The following is a 17,127-nucleotide window of genomic DNA, read 5'->3' as shown; positions in this document are numbered from 1 at the left end:
GCCAACTAATCATTGCTGAATCATAGAAAAAGTACATTTAATTGATTTTTGCAGTTTTTGAGTTTAATCAATTAATCAGAAGAGCTCTAATTCGGATATCTTTATGTATAAGATTTAACTACTCTGATTTTTTTTTGTGTAAATGTATTCTACACTCTCAGAAAAAATGCACTGAACTGTCTCTGGGGTGGGATCCTCAAGGGTATTTTGTTAGTACCTTTAGTCAGGGAACGTAATTGTGTCATAATATAATAATAATCCATTGCAATTATATTTTTTAAGTTGTACTGACTCCACACATCCTGCCTTGTTTCCAGCCTTTTTGTTTTATAGTTCTGTTTAAAAATATTAGTTATAAAAAAGTTACAAATATGTACCTCTGCCCTGGGAAAACTTATTTAAAGTATACATTTGGACGACTGTTTTACCTTTGAAGGTACATTTTCATTGTTTGAACCTTGATGAATGGAAAATATATCTGCATAGTACCTTCCTTCTGACAATGTATTTCTACATCTTAAAAACAAGCAGCTGGATCATATCTATCTGATATAATTTATATTACTAATGCATATCTACATTGAAGTTAAACCAATTCATAGATCTTCAAGAATAAAAAATTACACAAAGCAATCGAGCTTATGTAATATCTGACTAAGCACTAGGGGTGGGCAATATGGCAAAAATACTATATCCAGGGTAGTAACTAGGATTAATATTCTAGTGATGTCCATTTTGCAGAAAAGTGACCTACATCACACAGTGACTAAACTGAATATGAGTTTTACACCAACTGTAAATTTTTCCTATAGTTTTTTTTTAACCATATCACTGCCTTTTTTTTTAAACATTCATAATTTTTATGTACCTTTTCCTTTCATTTATTCCCTTCCCATCCCTCCAGTCGTCCATAAATGCTATTACTGTTCCAAAAACTCCAGTTACCCTTTTTAATTTTTTTAAGTTAATCATTTAACTATTTATTTACACATTTATTTTCAGCTGAAAATACATGCTGAAATTGTTCTATTCTAAATCAGTTGATTTTATTTCATTTACCTCTCTTTGTCTCACAGTTTCTGCACTTGTCTCTTTTGCACTCTTCTTCCTCTGTTCTCACAGATCATTGAAAAAGCATACAATAAAAATTCTTTATAAAAAAAACTCCACCTGACAGGAGGCAGATGCTCATACTGTTAACGAAACACAAGACAGCCTAATATACCATGTGATTTTTGGATTGTGTTACATGATACTGTGCCATCGATAACTAGTTAACAGTGAGCTTTCTGATGCTGGAACTAAACTTAGCAAAGTTACTAGTGGTTCAAATAAAAAAAAATAAATAAAAAAATGAGTTAATGGGTTGGCATTTTACAATCACAAATACCCTGTTAAATACCCTCATAAACTCATTTTACCACAGCTAGGTTGTATATTAGCCTATAATATGTGGGCTGCATACCTGTAAAATTACATCTTAAGAATTCAAAGTTGCTCTGGGCGTCTTGTTTAGAGGCAAACATTGCAGACAGTCTATGACCAAACCAAGTCTATGACGAGAACCAATAACTGTCGACCAGGTGGTCTCTGGGGGTGGGGAAAAATTGGTACTTTACATGGCAATATTGTATCAATACACAGACACCAAGTATCAATATTTAATTATAGAAACTGCAAATACGAATGAATCTTTTTGGTACTACAATAATAGAATCAATTGCTTTTTCATTCCACTAGATGGTGCTGAGCTTTTTTTCTGGTGAGGTCAGCAGAGGTGACAGTCAGCGGTAGGACAAAGGACATGGATTTGACACATGCAATTTGCAAGGAGTGTCATATGAAAATGAAATACTCTGGCAATAATTCAGTACCGTAATACTTAAATTGTGCAGCAAATACATTTGGGTGCCTCAGGCACCAGAAAAAAATAGTTCTACAAACTTTTTAGTAGTCACCCATAACTTCTTGTTTCACTGGGGTAATAGAGAGCCTTAGGCACCAGAAAATAACTGCTGCACCATTTAAGGGGGAATGGAAAAATTCAAACAAGAAGCTGGTGAATAAAAAGCTGGTGAATAAAAAGCTAATGTTTGCTTTGTTGACGGCAAAGCCAACTTAAAACAGTTCCACAGAATAACCAACCAACACTGGACACACTTAGCTTGACAAAGCTACCTTCCAATTCTGAGCGAGCTAAGAAAATAACACAATCCATCCACCTACTTTATGTGCAAAGACCTGCATCCACATAACATGAAAAACAAAGGCTTTACATGCTCAACACACTGGAACCCAGGTATGTGACTATATTTTATACGTTTTTTGGGTACAGCCGACACAGATTCCTATGTGGCTATAATACCACATTATGTTCACAACAATGGGGATTGCCAAAAAACCTGGTGGTTGTATTTGCAGTTGAAAAAAGTAATAAAAAAAAGTATATGTCATCATAATTCTCAGCATATCACAATAATATCATATCATGATTGTGATAATATCATATCGTGGGGCCTTTGCAGATTCCTACCCTTAGTGGTTTTGCTGCTTTTTCTACACTGAATCTTATAAAACCCTTCTAAAAATGCCTAGACAAATCAGATATCACTATCCTAAAAAAGAGGCTTAATAAGTGTTCTTTCCTCAGTTGATTGGGTAGATCTTTGATCATCTGCATAGGCCCAGGCTTGAACAGGCCTACCCATCGCTGTGCTCCTGAATCTTCTACTGCATTATTAGAACAGTGCTGTTTCCTCATTAAATCTAATGAATGAAGATATGTGAACCCTTCTAAAACTACAGAGGTCCAGCCAGTTACGGCTTAGGTGTAAAAGAGGGAGTATGGTCACACAACAGAGAGGAAAAAGCGTGCAAAACAAAACAATTGATCAAGCAACTGTGTGCTTATGTGCGTAAGAACTTTTTGAAGCCCAGCCTTAGGCGAACATATTTTGGCAGAGGAATGATTTTCAAACTGATGACTGGCATTTGCATAGTAGCAAAGCACAGTTGTGAAACACTTATAATTAAAGAATGCCCTTAGAAATGTAAGGTATCAAAGAAACTGGAAGAACCGGACCTGAGCTGAACAAACACACCGTCAATGCCACTCTCTGAAAAACAAAGAATCTAAAAGTCATTATGTAAATGTGGTGCAGTAAGTTCATCTGTGCTGCTTGGATCTCTGGGCAACACTTGACCATCACGTACCAATCTGTGTGTTCAGTCCTCAAAAGCTTCTTCTACATAGTTACTCAAATGAGCTGCTTTTTTCACCAGTCTGCCTGACCTGGTGCACAAAGACCCCTCATAGGAATCTTAATCTGTTTAGCTCTGGTATTCCTCAGGACACCCCAGGTCGGTTCAACTGCACAGTTCTCTTAGCCCCCATTTTGATTTGTGATAGTACATGACTCCACTAAAGGAAAGTCCCCAATCTAAGTGCGTTGCTTGAGATGTCTCCTGTTCCTCCAGAGAACGTAATCCTGCTCTGTGACCATCTCATAAGACCACCCCTCCACAGGTTTAATAAGTGTTTTGTGTTTAAAGTTTCACCACTGAAGTCTCTGTACTGAGGACCACTGTCTGAATACACAATATCCAGGATACCACAGCGGGCAAAATGTGCCTTTAGTTTTCGTGTCACTGTTTTTGCCTTGGTATCCTCCAACTGGTCTACCTCCCATAAAACCATATATGTCACCATATAGTCTCTGTCCTGAAACACAAGCAAGTTAGTGCCAACCTTTTCTCACGGGCGGGTCAAGTGTTCTCAATGTTTCTTTCTGTTGTCTCACTCCCCTTGCAGAGCAGTGCATTCATGCCAGGCCAACAGACACACTCATGTACTCTTCTCAGGAACGCTTCAATTCCAGTGTGGGAAGAATGAACTCTCTCTCTCTCTGCATTAGTCTATATCTCATAGAGGCAGGAACAACATCTTGCTCTCCAATAAAACCATTCCATTCTGTCTGCACAACTCATCTCTAGCTTTACAGTCTGGGGTGATTTCAGATGAAATTTGGTCCTTGTGATTATGCCACCCCTGAAATACAACCTGCTTGATGGCTTGTAGGCCCCCATCCTGCTCAGTTGCCACCTGGATGCCCTTTAACCTCTCTACAGATACCAGTTGGTAGTGCATCATATTGATTTGCTCCACCTCTGTCTCTACTAGGCTCTGGCCCTGTGTTTATGTGAGATATGCTCTGCTGAATGCATTAGCCAGCATCAAATGGTTTGCTGGGCAGTATTTGAGCTTGACCTCATATCTCATATCCCATCATAAGTCTCATAAGCATTTGCCGAAATCACTTTGGAGCACTTAACAGCACTTCGACTACATGAACATAGGCAAAAAGATGGAATTTTCCCATTCCAAAGCACACAGCCAACAATTCTTTCTCAATTTGTGCATACCCCTATTCTGTCACTGTTAAAGCTCTACTGGCATACACCAATCAGCCAAAATATTCTGCATCTCCTCATTGTCCATTTCATCAGCTTCACTCATCACTTGTGCCAGCACATCAACAACTAACACACCACTGCCATGCCAGTGTCACTTCAGAGCTGAGAATGATCCACTACCATCTGATACCTGATCTGTGGGGGTCTAGTTCAGGGTAGATGTTTTGGGAGGAATGAACAGATTCCAGCAATGCTGTTGCAAGGTTTTAGGTTATTATCAGTGGATATATGGTGTGTTTGCTAAAGTGTTACATTTGAAGATGTTGTGGGGACACCACAGCATAAATCTAATGTCTAGGCAGATCAGAAGATCTTAATCTAGCCCTGGATGAAGACATGACCTCTACGAGGCAGATTCCCCTCTCTTTGTGTCACTTGCATTAGTCCTGATCTGACTGATGGTAATATCAATCCCCAATAGTTTAAATGTATTGGGACTGTCAATCAAATTGGACCAAAACACACTCTTAGTGGCTTCAACATGCACAAATAATTCTAATTGTCTTGCAATCTGTTTTTTTTTTAAAAGTTTTCTTATAATACACATTGTTAGTTCAGGTCCTGAATCAGCCCTGATAGGCTGTCTGGCTTCAGAACATTCAATAGCAGCACAAGGTAGATCTTATTTTCCCATCTAAGGTTGGGTTGGATGATACGGTGAAAACATAATTTCATGATATTAATTATTGATATTTATTTTCCGAAAGCGAACCCTGCCTACAACAACCCACAACCCTCAACTCCATGTTATCTGTGTTTGTCCATGTTATCAGCTCCACTTACCATACAGGTGCACTTTGTAGTTCTACAATTACAGAACTTTCTCTGCATACTTCATTAACCCCCTTTCAACCTTTTCTTCAAAGGTCAAAACGTCCACAGGACCTCGACAGAGCAGGTATTATTTGGGTGGTGGCTGATTCTTAGCACTGCAGTTACATGTACGTGGTGGTGGTGTGTTAGTGTGTGTTGCGCTGGTATAAGTGGATCAGACACAACAGTGCTGCTGGAGTTTAAAACACTTCAGTGTCACTGACTAAGAAGAGTCCACCAAACAAAAACATCCAACCAACGTTGTGTGGGCAGCATCCTGTGACCACTGATAAAGGACTAAGAGAAGACGAAAGATAAATGACAGACAGATATATGGTAAATGGACCTGAAACAGACAATGAGTGTAGATACAAGGTAGGTGTACTTAATAAAGTGGCAGTTGGAGTATATATTTACCTGAGCAAACCATTTTGGCAAGAGACTTGTCCAACTTGGCTGTTGCTATATCTTCCCTTGCTGTCTTATGTTATGAATTGTGTCACAACATTTTAGAATGCATTAAACGCGTGAAACCGTGTTTGGGTAGCTCAAAGTGTTATCAAAGAAATAAAAATTAAAGTCACTAATTGCAAACCTTCATGGTGAAGTTGTCAGACAGGACCAATTTGTAGACACAATACAGTTTACCTCATCAGAACTGATCAGGCTTGTGTGTTTGTTTTGTTCCAAGATTTCTTCACTGGTGGCGTTACAGTTACATAACATTACTGACAAGGCCATTCCCGTTTTTACTGCATTTGTCAGAACAAGTCATTTTTAAATACGGTGTGCTAAACACACATCATGAGAACTGATTTGTATTTTTTAAGGTGTTGATGAACGTTTAATGACCTGTTCGTGCATGCATGTGCACGCAATTGGTGATTGACTGCCGAGGAGAATCAGCAATGACTAGTGCCCAACTGATACAGACTAATGAAACTAAAAATGACAATAACTGATAAAATCAGCCAAAGTAATTTTATATTTATATTTTCATTTTATAGTTTCAAGTTTTATATTTGTATTTTCATTTTATAGTTTCAAGTTTTAGTTGAACAGTGCTTTACTGACAGATATGATTATTCTCAGCTGTCACACTTCTTAAACCCAAATAAACAGCAGAAACTTAAATAATATCAGTATAGACCTCTGCAGTTGGATTCTGTATTTGGCATGATGTCCTTATTAGGAACTCCAGGTCTAAGCAGATTTTCTCTACGAGAACAATGAATGCCATTTTTAAAAATTGTCCTGTGGTAACCAAAAATACTCCAGAGTCAATATGTTTTGTCCCGTGTACATTTTTCCCTGAGATTAATAAATCTACTATTAAACTAAATTTTACACTGTTATGTTGGTGTTACCAACCCCAGCTACTTAACAGAAAGCTTTCTACTGCCAAATCAACTTAAAAGCATCTAAGTTTTAAAACTTTTCTAAAAGTTTAAACATATTCAAGTATACAAAAGTTAAAAAAAGTAAAAGCTTTCACACATACAAATGGAAGCCCTAAAGGGACACTTTATGCCACTATCATGGCAAAATAATTCTTGTTTCTCGAGATCTCAAGTTACGTATGTCATTATCACAACATAATGAATACTGTTTTATCAAGACATGATTCATTATGTCATCATCTCAAGATCTTGAGAAAATAACATTTGTTATGTTGTGATGATGATATATTGAGAAAACAAATGAAAATAATAATTCCATCATCATGGAAAAACAAAGAAAAAAACGCAAGCGAATCCAAGGCCTTTAAGGGCTTCTGTACATATATAAGAGTTCACATAATCCTTTTATAAATTAAATTAACTTTAATTCTGGGTACAAACTTATCGTTTCCTACGCAACTTAAACCAGAGCTGAATAGTAAAATGATATTACAAAAATGTAATCATAATATTTCAAGACGTTTTTGCAATACACAATAAGTCATGATATTGATTTTTTCTGACATCTGCTAAGTTGGAACAGACTTGGATCGCACAAACATGCAGCTGGGAAGTCCTGACGATATCCATGATATGCTCAGAAAAGCATTTTGTGACGTAATTAATGACAATAATGATACATTTTGTCATGTTGCTCATTGTCAAGATGGCTGACATTCCAATGTGTCAGTGTAAAAACAGTATATTAATAATTTAGTAACAGTTTTCAAAAGTGTCCAGTGTTCCAATATATAGCAGTTACAGATTTCACGCTGCATGTTAGCAAATATTTATTTTATTTATTTTAATTGTTGCTAACAAGATAAGTTTTTTGAGGTCCTACCAAAAAGACAGTGCCACCTACTGGTAGTGCATTCTGTACAGATTTATCTATAAGTAGGGGAGTTTGATCTCCTTATTGGCCTATTTTATGAGCATCACAGGTTCACACCTGTCATTTTACATGTAATTTACGTTTGATGTAAAGAATGCCTTGAACATGCCTCTGAGTCTGACTGCTCGCCCAGGTTCAATCGTCTCTTGGAGAAAAACACAGAGCCAATATAATTCATTTCTATAAGATGGTAAGGCACACCAATTGCAAAGAGCTCAGAACATTATTCCAAAGCTAACAGCCCAACAACAGGACCATGGTGGACGTAAAGGTGGTAATTCTGAGAAGGTCCTTCTTAAGGGTTGTGGTTTCACAGTTGTTCTAGATAGCAGAAAACCCCAAGAAAAGTTATGCTGCGTTTAGGGGGACAAGGGGCACCGGCGATATCAGTCAAACTGACAGTTGGCGTAACAGTAGCCCACTTACAAAAACACTTCATCAAGTGCTTAAGGAAACGTGTTAAACCTCATTAGGTGAAGCTCCGGAGCTCACATACATACTTAGTGTAATCATGCATACTAAGCGCGCCTTATTAGAACCTGTCAAGAGAGACGCTGTCAACACAAGCTAAAGCCCACGCATCAAACACCTGGTACCTACTCTTACCAAGCCTTCTGAATTCCACAAATACCACAAAGCATAACAAATAATTGCACACAGTGTGGTGAAGGGAAACCTGCAATGGCAATGGCAATGTACACACAAACAATGCATAGGTCTGAGAATTATTTGTGAAGCTTCGCCCAGCACTAATGCATTAGGATTACTTCTCCTATGGATTTAGACACTAGTTTACAGTGGGGGATAAATTATTTATATTTATTCTGGGTAACTGCCGAATAATGTACCAGGCAACATGAATTAATTATGTGTATGAACAGTGAGGGTAATCCATATGGTGACACTTTATTTTGAGTGGTCCTTTTTAGATGAAACAAACACTCAACAAACTCTCAGTAACATATCAAAAACATATGAGGGTTAGGATTAGGTTTTAGGTAAGGTTAAGTTTAGCGTAATGGAAGTAACATATTAACAATACATCTATTTAAAGTAAGTAATATATCAACAGTAGATCTTCAAGATATTTACCTCAATGTATTAAGATGCTTCACTACTGCTACTTCACTGATATGTTGTTGATGTGTTACTGGTACTCTGTTAAGTGTTTATTAATCATCTACAAAGGACCACTCCAATTAAGGTGTTACCATCCATATAAACATCTTTTGATCTAATTACAATAGTGTAAACAGTCATTACTGGGAACATTAAAGTAAACTACCATCACATTCTAATGGCACATTATTTTCTTTCCATATATGCACATTAATTTTAGTAATAGCACTGTAAGCCTTACAGATGAATTTCTCCTTTTAGAATTTGAGACTTTCTGCTATGACAAATAAACTATATTAAAATGTCTGCATTGCTCAGTAGCTGAGATGTAAACAAAGTCATTCAGAGTGTTTTGATGAGAACTTATGCATTGTAGAGAAGTTTACCAGGGGTCTCAACATCCACAATGCAAATATTTTATTTACTATCTAAAATGACCAGTGAACCTACACATCCTGTTTTATATGGAAGGTTGATAACAGGAAAACACTGGGGAAAATAATACAAATAAAAAAAAAAAGATAAAAGTTTTCTTCGGGGAATGTTTTGCCTCACAACATCCTGCAAAAATGTGTTTTATGCCAAAATAATATCTATCGTAAAACAATATCTCAGGCATTAGCCAACATATTTGTACTCATTTCATGGTTCAGCATTTCAGCTTTCTGTGAGGTAGCTTTATAGGCTTTAATGCTGTGGACGTCTGGTTCCCTTCCACACCACTGTGAATAATTCTGTCCTGGTAAGTTTCTCTATTACAGCCCATTTCACATCGAACCACTCTCAATAGGTTTGTTTGCATCTTAACAGTTTGAAATTCTGAGAAATCAGTAGAATTACCTTTTGAAAGGCTGATATTGTTTCCCTGTATAATAAACTAAGCCTTCAGGACCACATGTGTGGGAAGGAAAATGAGCAGAAAATACATAAAATGATTAAAGACATTGCACTCTGCAGTAGTGAGTGACAGATTGACAGGGATGCTATACTGCCTATATATAATATATATTATTATAATATATACCTCACTCATCATAGATGTCTGTAAAGTATTCATTATACAGATACAAAAGCAGTGCCCATGTATTTAAACAATGCCTCAAAATCGGTGGTCCTCGATAAAAAATATATTCGAGCAGGTTGTACGACTTTATTTCTACTTTTCCTCAAAAAGTTAGCCTTCAGCAGGAAAAAGTCAGGAACCTCGTTCGGTTCGCACATGGTGATAAAAACGGTTGAGTGAAATGTAACGTTAACTTTTATTAGCATACGTAAAAATAATTGTTACCTAGTTAACCTAGTTAGCAAAGAATGCTAATCACGTTCAAAATAAATAACTGTATGCTAGAGTTAATAATGTCATGTTAACAGATTAGTGCAGGTACACGAGCTAGCGGGAGTCTCTCACTATCATTTTAAGTTCAAATACTCAAAAGGTTGTCATCTGAATGACAACTAAAAAGTCGGTTTATTTCAAAACTGTATCCAAACTATCTTAACTGTCCACACGTCTGCTTTTAAATGCCCAGCACAGTTGCTGCTCGCTTAAACAGGAGTTACAGATAGGTTATCTAAAGCTCCAGAGTGTACAAATCAGTCTCTCAACAACAGACTTACCGTTTCTTTCTCACTACTGTTTAAGTTTCTCCTCGCTCTGTCTGAGACATCCATCTGCATATCATACACGTAGCTTAAATACTGTTTAATATTAATATGCTTTCAAACGGAGTTCAGTTTTGGCGCGGAGCTCCTCGTTTTCCAGGTCAGGCTGAGCTAGAATGAGAAACACGCTGCCTGGCTGGAAGATATCTTAGGTTTGGACCGACTTGGGAGGAATAAATAAAAACAGCCTATCATGTTCATTCCGTGAAGAGGAGGAGGGTTGTGGTATTTTTCAAAGGAACTCACCAAGCGGGAACCGGAAAACAAACGCTGAAGTTCACAATATAAAATCAACAGTGAGACGTTTTAGCTGTTCTTTTCTTTCGGTCTGAAACACCGGAACCGTGTCCTGAAGAACTTCTGTCCTGTAACCTGCGGATGGAGTGATGTTTACTGCATGCCAGTCCAACCAAGTGGCTTAAAGCGGCGACTGCACTGGATGATCGAATGTGAGCTGTAAATTATGGTGTCAGTGTAAATCATGCCATAGCTACTAGTTGCCAAAAGTAATGACTTTTAAAATATACTTTAGTACATCTTAATTGCAAAATAAATCAACCTAATTAGCAATCAAATATGGGTATTGGTACACTCTAAAATATATACAACCCCATTTCCAAAAAAAGTTGGGACTGTACAAAATGTAAATAAAAACAAAATGCAATGATGTGCAAATCATTTTAACCCTAAATTTCATTGAAAATAGTACAAAGACAACAAATCAAATGTTGAAACTGAGAAATTTTATTGTTTTTTGAAAAATATATGCCCATTTTGAATTTGGTGCCAACGACACTCTTTAAGCTTTGGGAACTGAGGAGACCAATCGCTGTAGTTTTGAAGGTAAAATGTTTTCCCATTTTTGCTTAACATAGGATTTCAGCTGCTCATCAGTTCAGGGTCTCCTTTGTCGTATTTTTCATTTTATAATGTACCAAATGTCATCAGTGGTGACAGGTCTGGACTTGAACACCTGGACTCTTTTAATACTGAGCCATGGTGTTGTAATACATGCAGAATGTGGTTTGACATTGTTTTGCTGAAATAAGCAAGGCCTTCCCTGAAAAAGACTGGAAAAAGTTGTCTGGATGGCAGCATATGTTGTCAAAACATTTATGTATGGTTCAGCATTATTGGTGCCTTCACAGATGTGCACGTCACCCATGCCATGTGCACTAATGCACCTCTATACCATCATGAATACTGGCTTTTGAACTGTGCACTGATAACAAGCTGAGTGGTCTTTAGCCCGGAGACACAGTGTCCATGATTTCCAAAAAGAATTTCAGATGTTGATTCGTCGGACCACAGGACATTTTTCCACTTCTCCTCAGTCCATTTAAATGAGATCAGGGCCAGAGAAGGTGGTAGCATTTCTGGATTCTGTTTATATATGGTTTAATCTTTGTGTTTTAAAGTTTTAACTGGCATTTGTGGATGAAGTGATAAACTGTTTTCACAGACAGTGGTTTTCAGAAGTGTTCCTGAACCCATGCAGTGATTTCCACTACAGAATCATATCTGTTTTTAATGCAGTGCCGCCTGAGGGCCCAAAGATCATGGCCAGAAAATACTGGTTTTTGGTCTTGTCCCTTGCATACAGAGATTTCTCCAGATTCTCTGAATCTTTTAATGATATTATGTACCGTAGCTAATGAAAAGCAAAAGTTCTTTGCTATTTTACATTGAGAAACATTATTCTTGAATTGTTGCACTATTTGCCCACAGAGTCTTTCACAGAGCGGTGAACCCCTCCTCATCTTTACTTCTGAAAGACTCAGCCTCTCTGGGATGCTCTTTTTATACCCAATCAGGTTACTGACCTCTTGCCAATCAACCACCAGGCATTTTTTTAGCATTACACAACTTTACCAGCCTTTTGTTGCCCCTGTCCCAACATTTATGGAATGTGTTGTTGGCATCTAATTCAAAATGGACCTATATTTTTCAAAAAAACAATGACATTTCTCAGTTTTGACTTTGATATGTTGTCTTTGTACTATTTTCAATGAAATATAGGGTTTAAATGATTTGCACATCATTGCATTTTGTTTTTATTTACATTTTGCACAGCATCCCAACTTTTTTGGAAATGGGGTTTTGTGTGTGTGTGTTTAGTTCTTAGTTCAGAATAATATATTTAAGTGTATATTTAATTATGTTTTATAAAAGTACATGTAAATGCATTTATCTCACAAGGGCAACAAGCAGTGTCCTGAAAGGCAGTGAGAGTGTGAGTGTGAGTAACATATCTCTCTCAGTAAAGCAAACTTGGCCAAAATGGATGTGAGTGTTTTTAGTACTTTAGGAGAAGAGATTTGGTTGTATTCCCAACAAACCTGAGTCAGAAAATCAGCATCCAGGCATGTAATCAGTGCTTGGCGACTACATTGTTTGAAAAGTTAACTCAGTTATAGAGGTGTAAAATGCAACAAAGTGCATCACGGACAATGGGCATTTCTGTCCACCTTATTATTCAAATTTAGCATTTTGTGTCCCTGTAAACTTCTCTGAGACAGTATGCATGTTAAGTCTTACCTGTTTCATTCAGTACATTTACCTGCTGTAAAGTTGTAAACAAACTGCCATTAATAGTAGCTCGCCCATGTCGGCTACCTGGTTAGCATTAAATTACAACAAGCAAATAGCCAGGTTTGCACAAATAATAACTGAAGAAGCTGTCAAAAAAGAAAAAGCTGTTTAAATACTTCAGATCACAATAGAATTCCACAAAATATCAACTTGAACTTAACAACACTTCAAAACAAGGCTTCATAGTGTGCTAGCTAGTTCACTAACTGCAGTTCACTTAAACCGATTATGTAGACAAAAATATACAATCAACAGCATCTCGATGCTACAGGCCAGATTGCACACTGGATAATGATGACTATAAGGACTAATCTTACACAGTGTTCTTAGAATATCTTTGAAGAACATACAGTGTTTCCCATATGGCCATTCATATAAAGTCTTTATAACTGGTGGGTACTGTGTTATGTTACAGGCCATTTAGAGAGGATACTGATATTCAATCCCAGGAGAACCAGCAATAAGAAAAAATACAATGCGAAATGAGTGAGTCATCCAACACCCAAAGGGCACAGCCGGCACATACAAGGTTTAGCAGAGCAAAGGAGGTCCTTCTATCCCCCATCACTACACCACCCTGTCAGGTGGAAAAGCGAACGTATAGCCTTCCTATAAATGTGTTCAACCACTCTGTAATGGCAGTAATATGAAAAATTCAATGGCTGCCCTCAAACAGGGTCGCTGCACAATTTTAAAAAATTAACGTCAGTGCATTTAAGACCTTTCAAACATAAAAAATACTACTTTTAATGTCTTAAGTAATATGTATTAATATTAAAAGATATTAATATATATTTTATCCCCAGACTTATTACATACTAAGGCTTACTATTCAGTAACTACAAGGACTTCAATGCAAACTGGAAGTGTGTAGTAAAACCTTGGGCCTGCTGGTGGGCCCAAGGGGTTAACTGAATATCAAACGTGTATCGCTGCTGTCAGAACAAAACCTTAAAAAACATACTTTCACTTTGAATGTAAATCAGTGTAACCAGACTTTTTTACAAGTAATTTTGGGTAATTTCTTTTGGTCCATTCATCATGAAATTTACAGACAATGCAAAGGGCAGCAGGCATTTTCAGATTAGGTCAAAAAACTGAAAAACGACAATAATGGAGATGCGACGTTTTGTTCAGACAGCAGCGATATACACTTGGAGATTGATCCTTGTACAGTCTTTTCAGTGTGTTATCTTTTAGTTACTTTTGGTGTGTTATCAGCTCTGCCGTCCTCTGACCTCTGAAGTATGACTAACACTAACAATCCACAAAGGAGGTCTTAGACTAAAAATTGAATTTTACTACTGTCAAACATCTTTTGGGCCAGAGGTGGTTTGAAAGGTATTTGGACATATGTGGCCAAATATTATTATTTTCGAGATATTTCTGCTATAATTATTATCACAAATATGTATATGTGTGATATGGCTTTCTTCAAAAAGTAATCCTTCAAAACATTTAACATACACTTGTATGCAAAATTGGTACCTAGTCAAATTACATGTTTCTTGATTTTCTAAGTGAAAATAACCTAAGACATCCTTTATGGGCAAATAATTGCATTTTTCTGCAAATTTTAGTGCAGTTTATATTTGTTTGCTGAGTTTAACATATTGGAGAATATAAAACATCAGATGTGCCCAAACGTTTGCACAGGCCACATTTCTTTTTTAAAATGTTAAAAATGTACAGAAGTATTTTCACTTAGAAAATGCACAAACATGTAATTAGACCAGGGGCTACAACATACTACAACTGCTCTATGTTATTCCAAACCAATAAAGAAAGCATGGTACTCTTTTTGTAGGCATTGCATGACAACCTAAAAATTGTCCCTGGTTATCTGTATTTAAGGAAACACTGTTTTTTTTTTTTTAATTCCACTATGTGCTAAAGAACATACAGTGTACTAGCTACTGAAAATGCAGTCGCTCAGTTCTCAGTGTGCTTTGCCTCATTGTGTGGCCCATCCATCATAACAGGTACAGAAACAAACTTTTTCCATAATAAACTGCAGGTAAGATAAATAGTTTCAGTATCTGGCCATGAACTGCTGAAATGAATACATGAACTCTTCAGCTCAAGATGGTTCATGATGTTCATGACCTTGAAAAGAGGTAATGCTCCACACTCATAGATCAAGGATTTATAAATGAGACAGTTTGAGCAGCCAAATCAAACATGAAATTCATAATCAAAACCTTATATATGTTGCAAAATTGTATTAGAAATATGTTCAAGAAGTTGTTGACTTGAAGGCTCTCTTACAAAGACACTCTAATATGGGTCACAAACACAATGCATTTGAAGCATAAAACGTAGAAATAGAAATGAACAGACAGGAATATTAAAGCATGTCCTAAGTTTTAATATAACATATGTTATCCTATGCTATAGTACCCCGCATAATTGTACACTTGCTCATATTAGAACAATATATTTGAGGCAGCAGACATATATTAGAGCAATACTCTTTAATATATTAAAGTTTGTAAAAAGCCAATATCAGGAGCAGTTTTAAGCTATAAGGAGTGTTTCAGCCTGGATTCATTTTTAGTAAGGCACATTACAGGACAGCCAAACAGAGCAGAGGTAATTTACATATATCAGTCTTAAACTCACAGTAGCAAAAACAACCTGTTTATTATTATAAGGGATAAAGAGAGATTGGAAAATGAATTACGACCACTTTTTATACATAAACCTTCACATACATTAAAATAAAATATAAGAAAAAAACAAAAGAAAAACCAGCGGTCTCAAACTACCGGCCCATAAGGCCCATTTATCACATATTTACAATTTATCCATAAATATGGTCCACAAATAATTTTTTCCATTTTTCTGCAGCAAAATATTTACATCTGGCCTGTAGATTTACTTTACTCACCAGACGCTGTGGACAGTTACCCAACATACGCTACATACAATCAGTTGAAGCTAATGCTTATGATGTTAAAAGGAAAAGTACAGCTCTGTATTTCAGAGAAGGCATTCAACCAGGAACCTGACACAGCATTAATGCAGCACACAGAGCAGACACGGTTGTTTAGCCATAACTATCTTAGCCATTATTCAAGTTTAGACCGAAAGTTAGTTAAATCTGCCTTTGTGGATTCATTCTTGACACAGCAGTAAAAAAACACACACACACACACACACACACACACACACACACACACACACATCTTCTAAACTGCTTATCCTTCTGGGTCACGGGGGGAGCTGGAGCCTATCCCAGCAGTCATTGGGTGGAAGGCAGGATAGCAGTAGAAACAGCATGTCAGAATTATGAAATGAATGGAATTATCGGATGAATCCACTAAGAACACAGATTTAACCACTCATTTTGTCATGTGCAATAACTTCACACACTTTCAGCAGGAATGCCAATGCTGTCATAATAAGAGTCCCATACAGTTAAACATAATTTTACTTGATTGATTGAACGTTAAAATATTCACGCTATGTATTTATACTACTACTACAACTATAACTGCTACTCCTAATAATCCATAAAAGACCACAGGGCTAGTAGTCCCAAAGTAATTTGAGTTTGAGATTCATATTATTAACCAAATCTCTGGTTGTTGCATCTGCATCTGATGATATATATATATATATATATATATATATATATATATATATATTTTACATAAGATGCAAATTTCTTAATCGCTTAAACTCTAATGATGCTTCCTCACTATTAAATCTCTGGAACATACACATTAGTGTCGTAGGAGTTTCTGAATAGTTCATTGTTGTTACTGAATAATAATAAGCCTATATTTTAAGGGTTTAAAAACAAAAATGGGAAAGAACTTCCTCCTGGTTACTGAAGTTAAAGGAATGGTCTGGCCCATTGCATTTTTATAATTCACAGGAAGTTATACAGAGCTATACATCGCGTTATACATTGACAAGTCTGTGCAACCTTAATTGGGAACTGGATGCAGTTTGAGAGAAGACTAAAAGCTTTACTAAAGCACCATCAACTTTAATCAATACTACAATCCTTCATAACCATTTATGTTTTGCCCTTCCAACAAGATGCATTTTCCATAGTGGGGGAAAAGGGCTTGCAGTTCATTGAGGTCTTAAACATAGATAGGAGCTTTGCCTCATTTAATTAAC

At 36.7% G+C, this 17,127-nt stretch overlaps 1 protein-coding gene across 2 annotated transcripts in view; it reads right to left on the bottom strand.

Annotated features, from left to right (window-relative positions):
- tuft1b (tuftelin 1b) overlaps nucleotides 1-10,544 on the bottom strand; it is a 36,147-nt gene extending 25,603 nt beyond the window's left edge. Inside the window, exon 1 of one of the 2 annotated variants that reach the window (XM_036567151.1) lies at nucleotides 10,357-10,544. In XM_036567151.1, coding sequence (XP_036423044.1) covers nucleotides 10,357-10,416 — 60 coding nt within the window. In that variant the 5' untranslated portion in view covers nucleotides 10,417-10,544. The remainder of the gene's footprint in view (nucleotides 1-10,356) is intronic. The other variant, XM_036567149.1, reaches the window with a different exon arrangement.
- Nucleotides 10,545-17,127: the final 6,583 nt, after the last annotated feature.

This window comes from Colossoma macropomum, unplaced genomic scaffold (assembly GCF_904425465.1).
Source record: "Colossoma macropomum unplaced genomic scaffold, Colossoma_macropomum, whole genome shotgun sequence".
In the NCBI taxonomy this organism is placed as follows: domain Eukaryota; kingdom Metazoa; phylum Chordata; class Actinopteri; order Characiformes; family Serrasalmidae; genus Colossoma; species Colossoma macropomum.
Note: the sequence above shows the minus strand (reverse complement) of the source record. Positions and strands in the feature narration are given on the sequence as shown.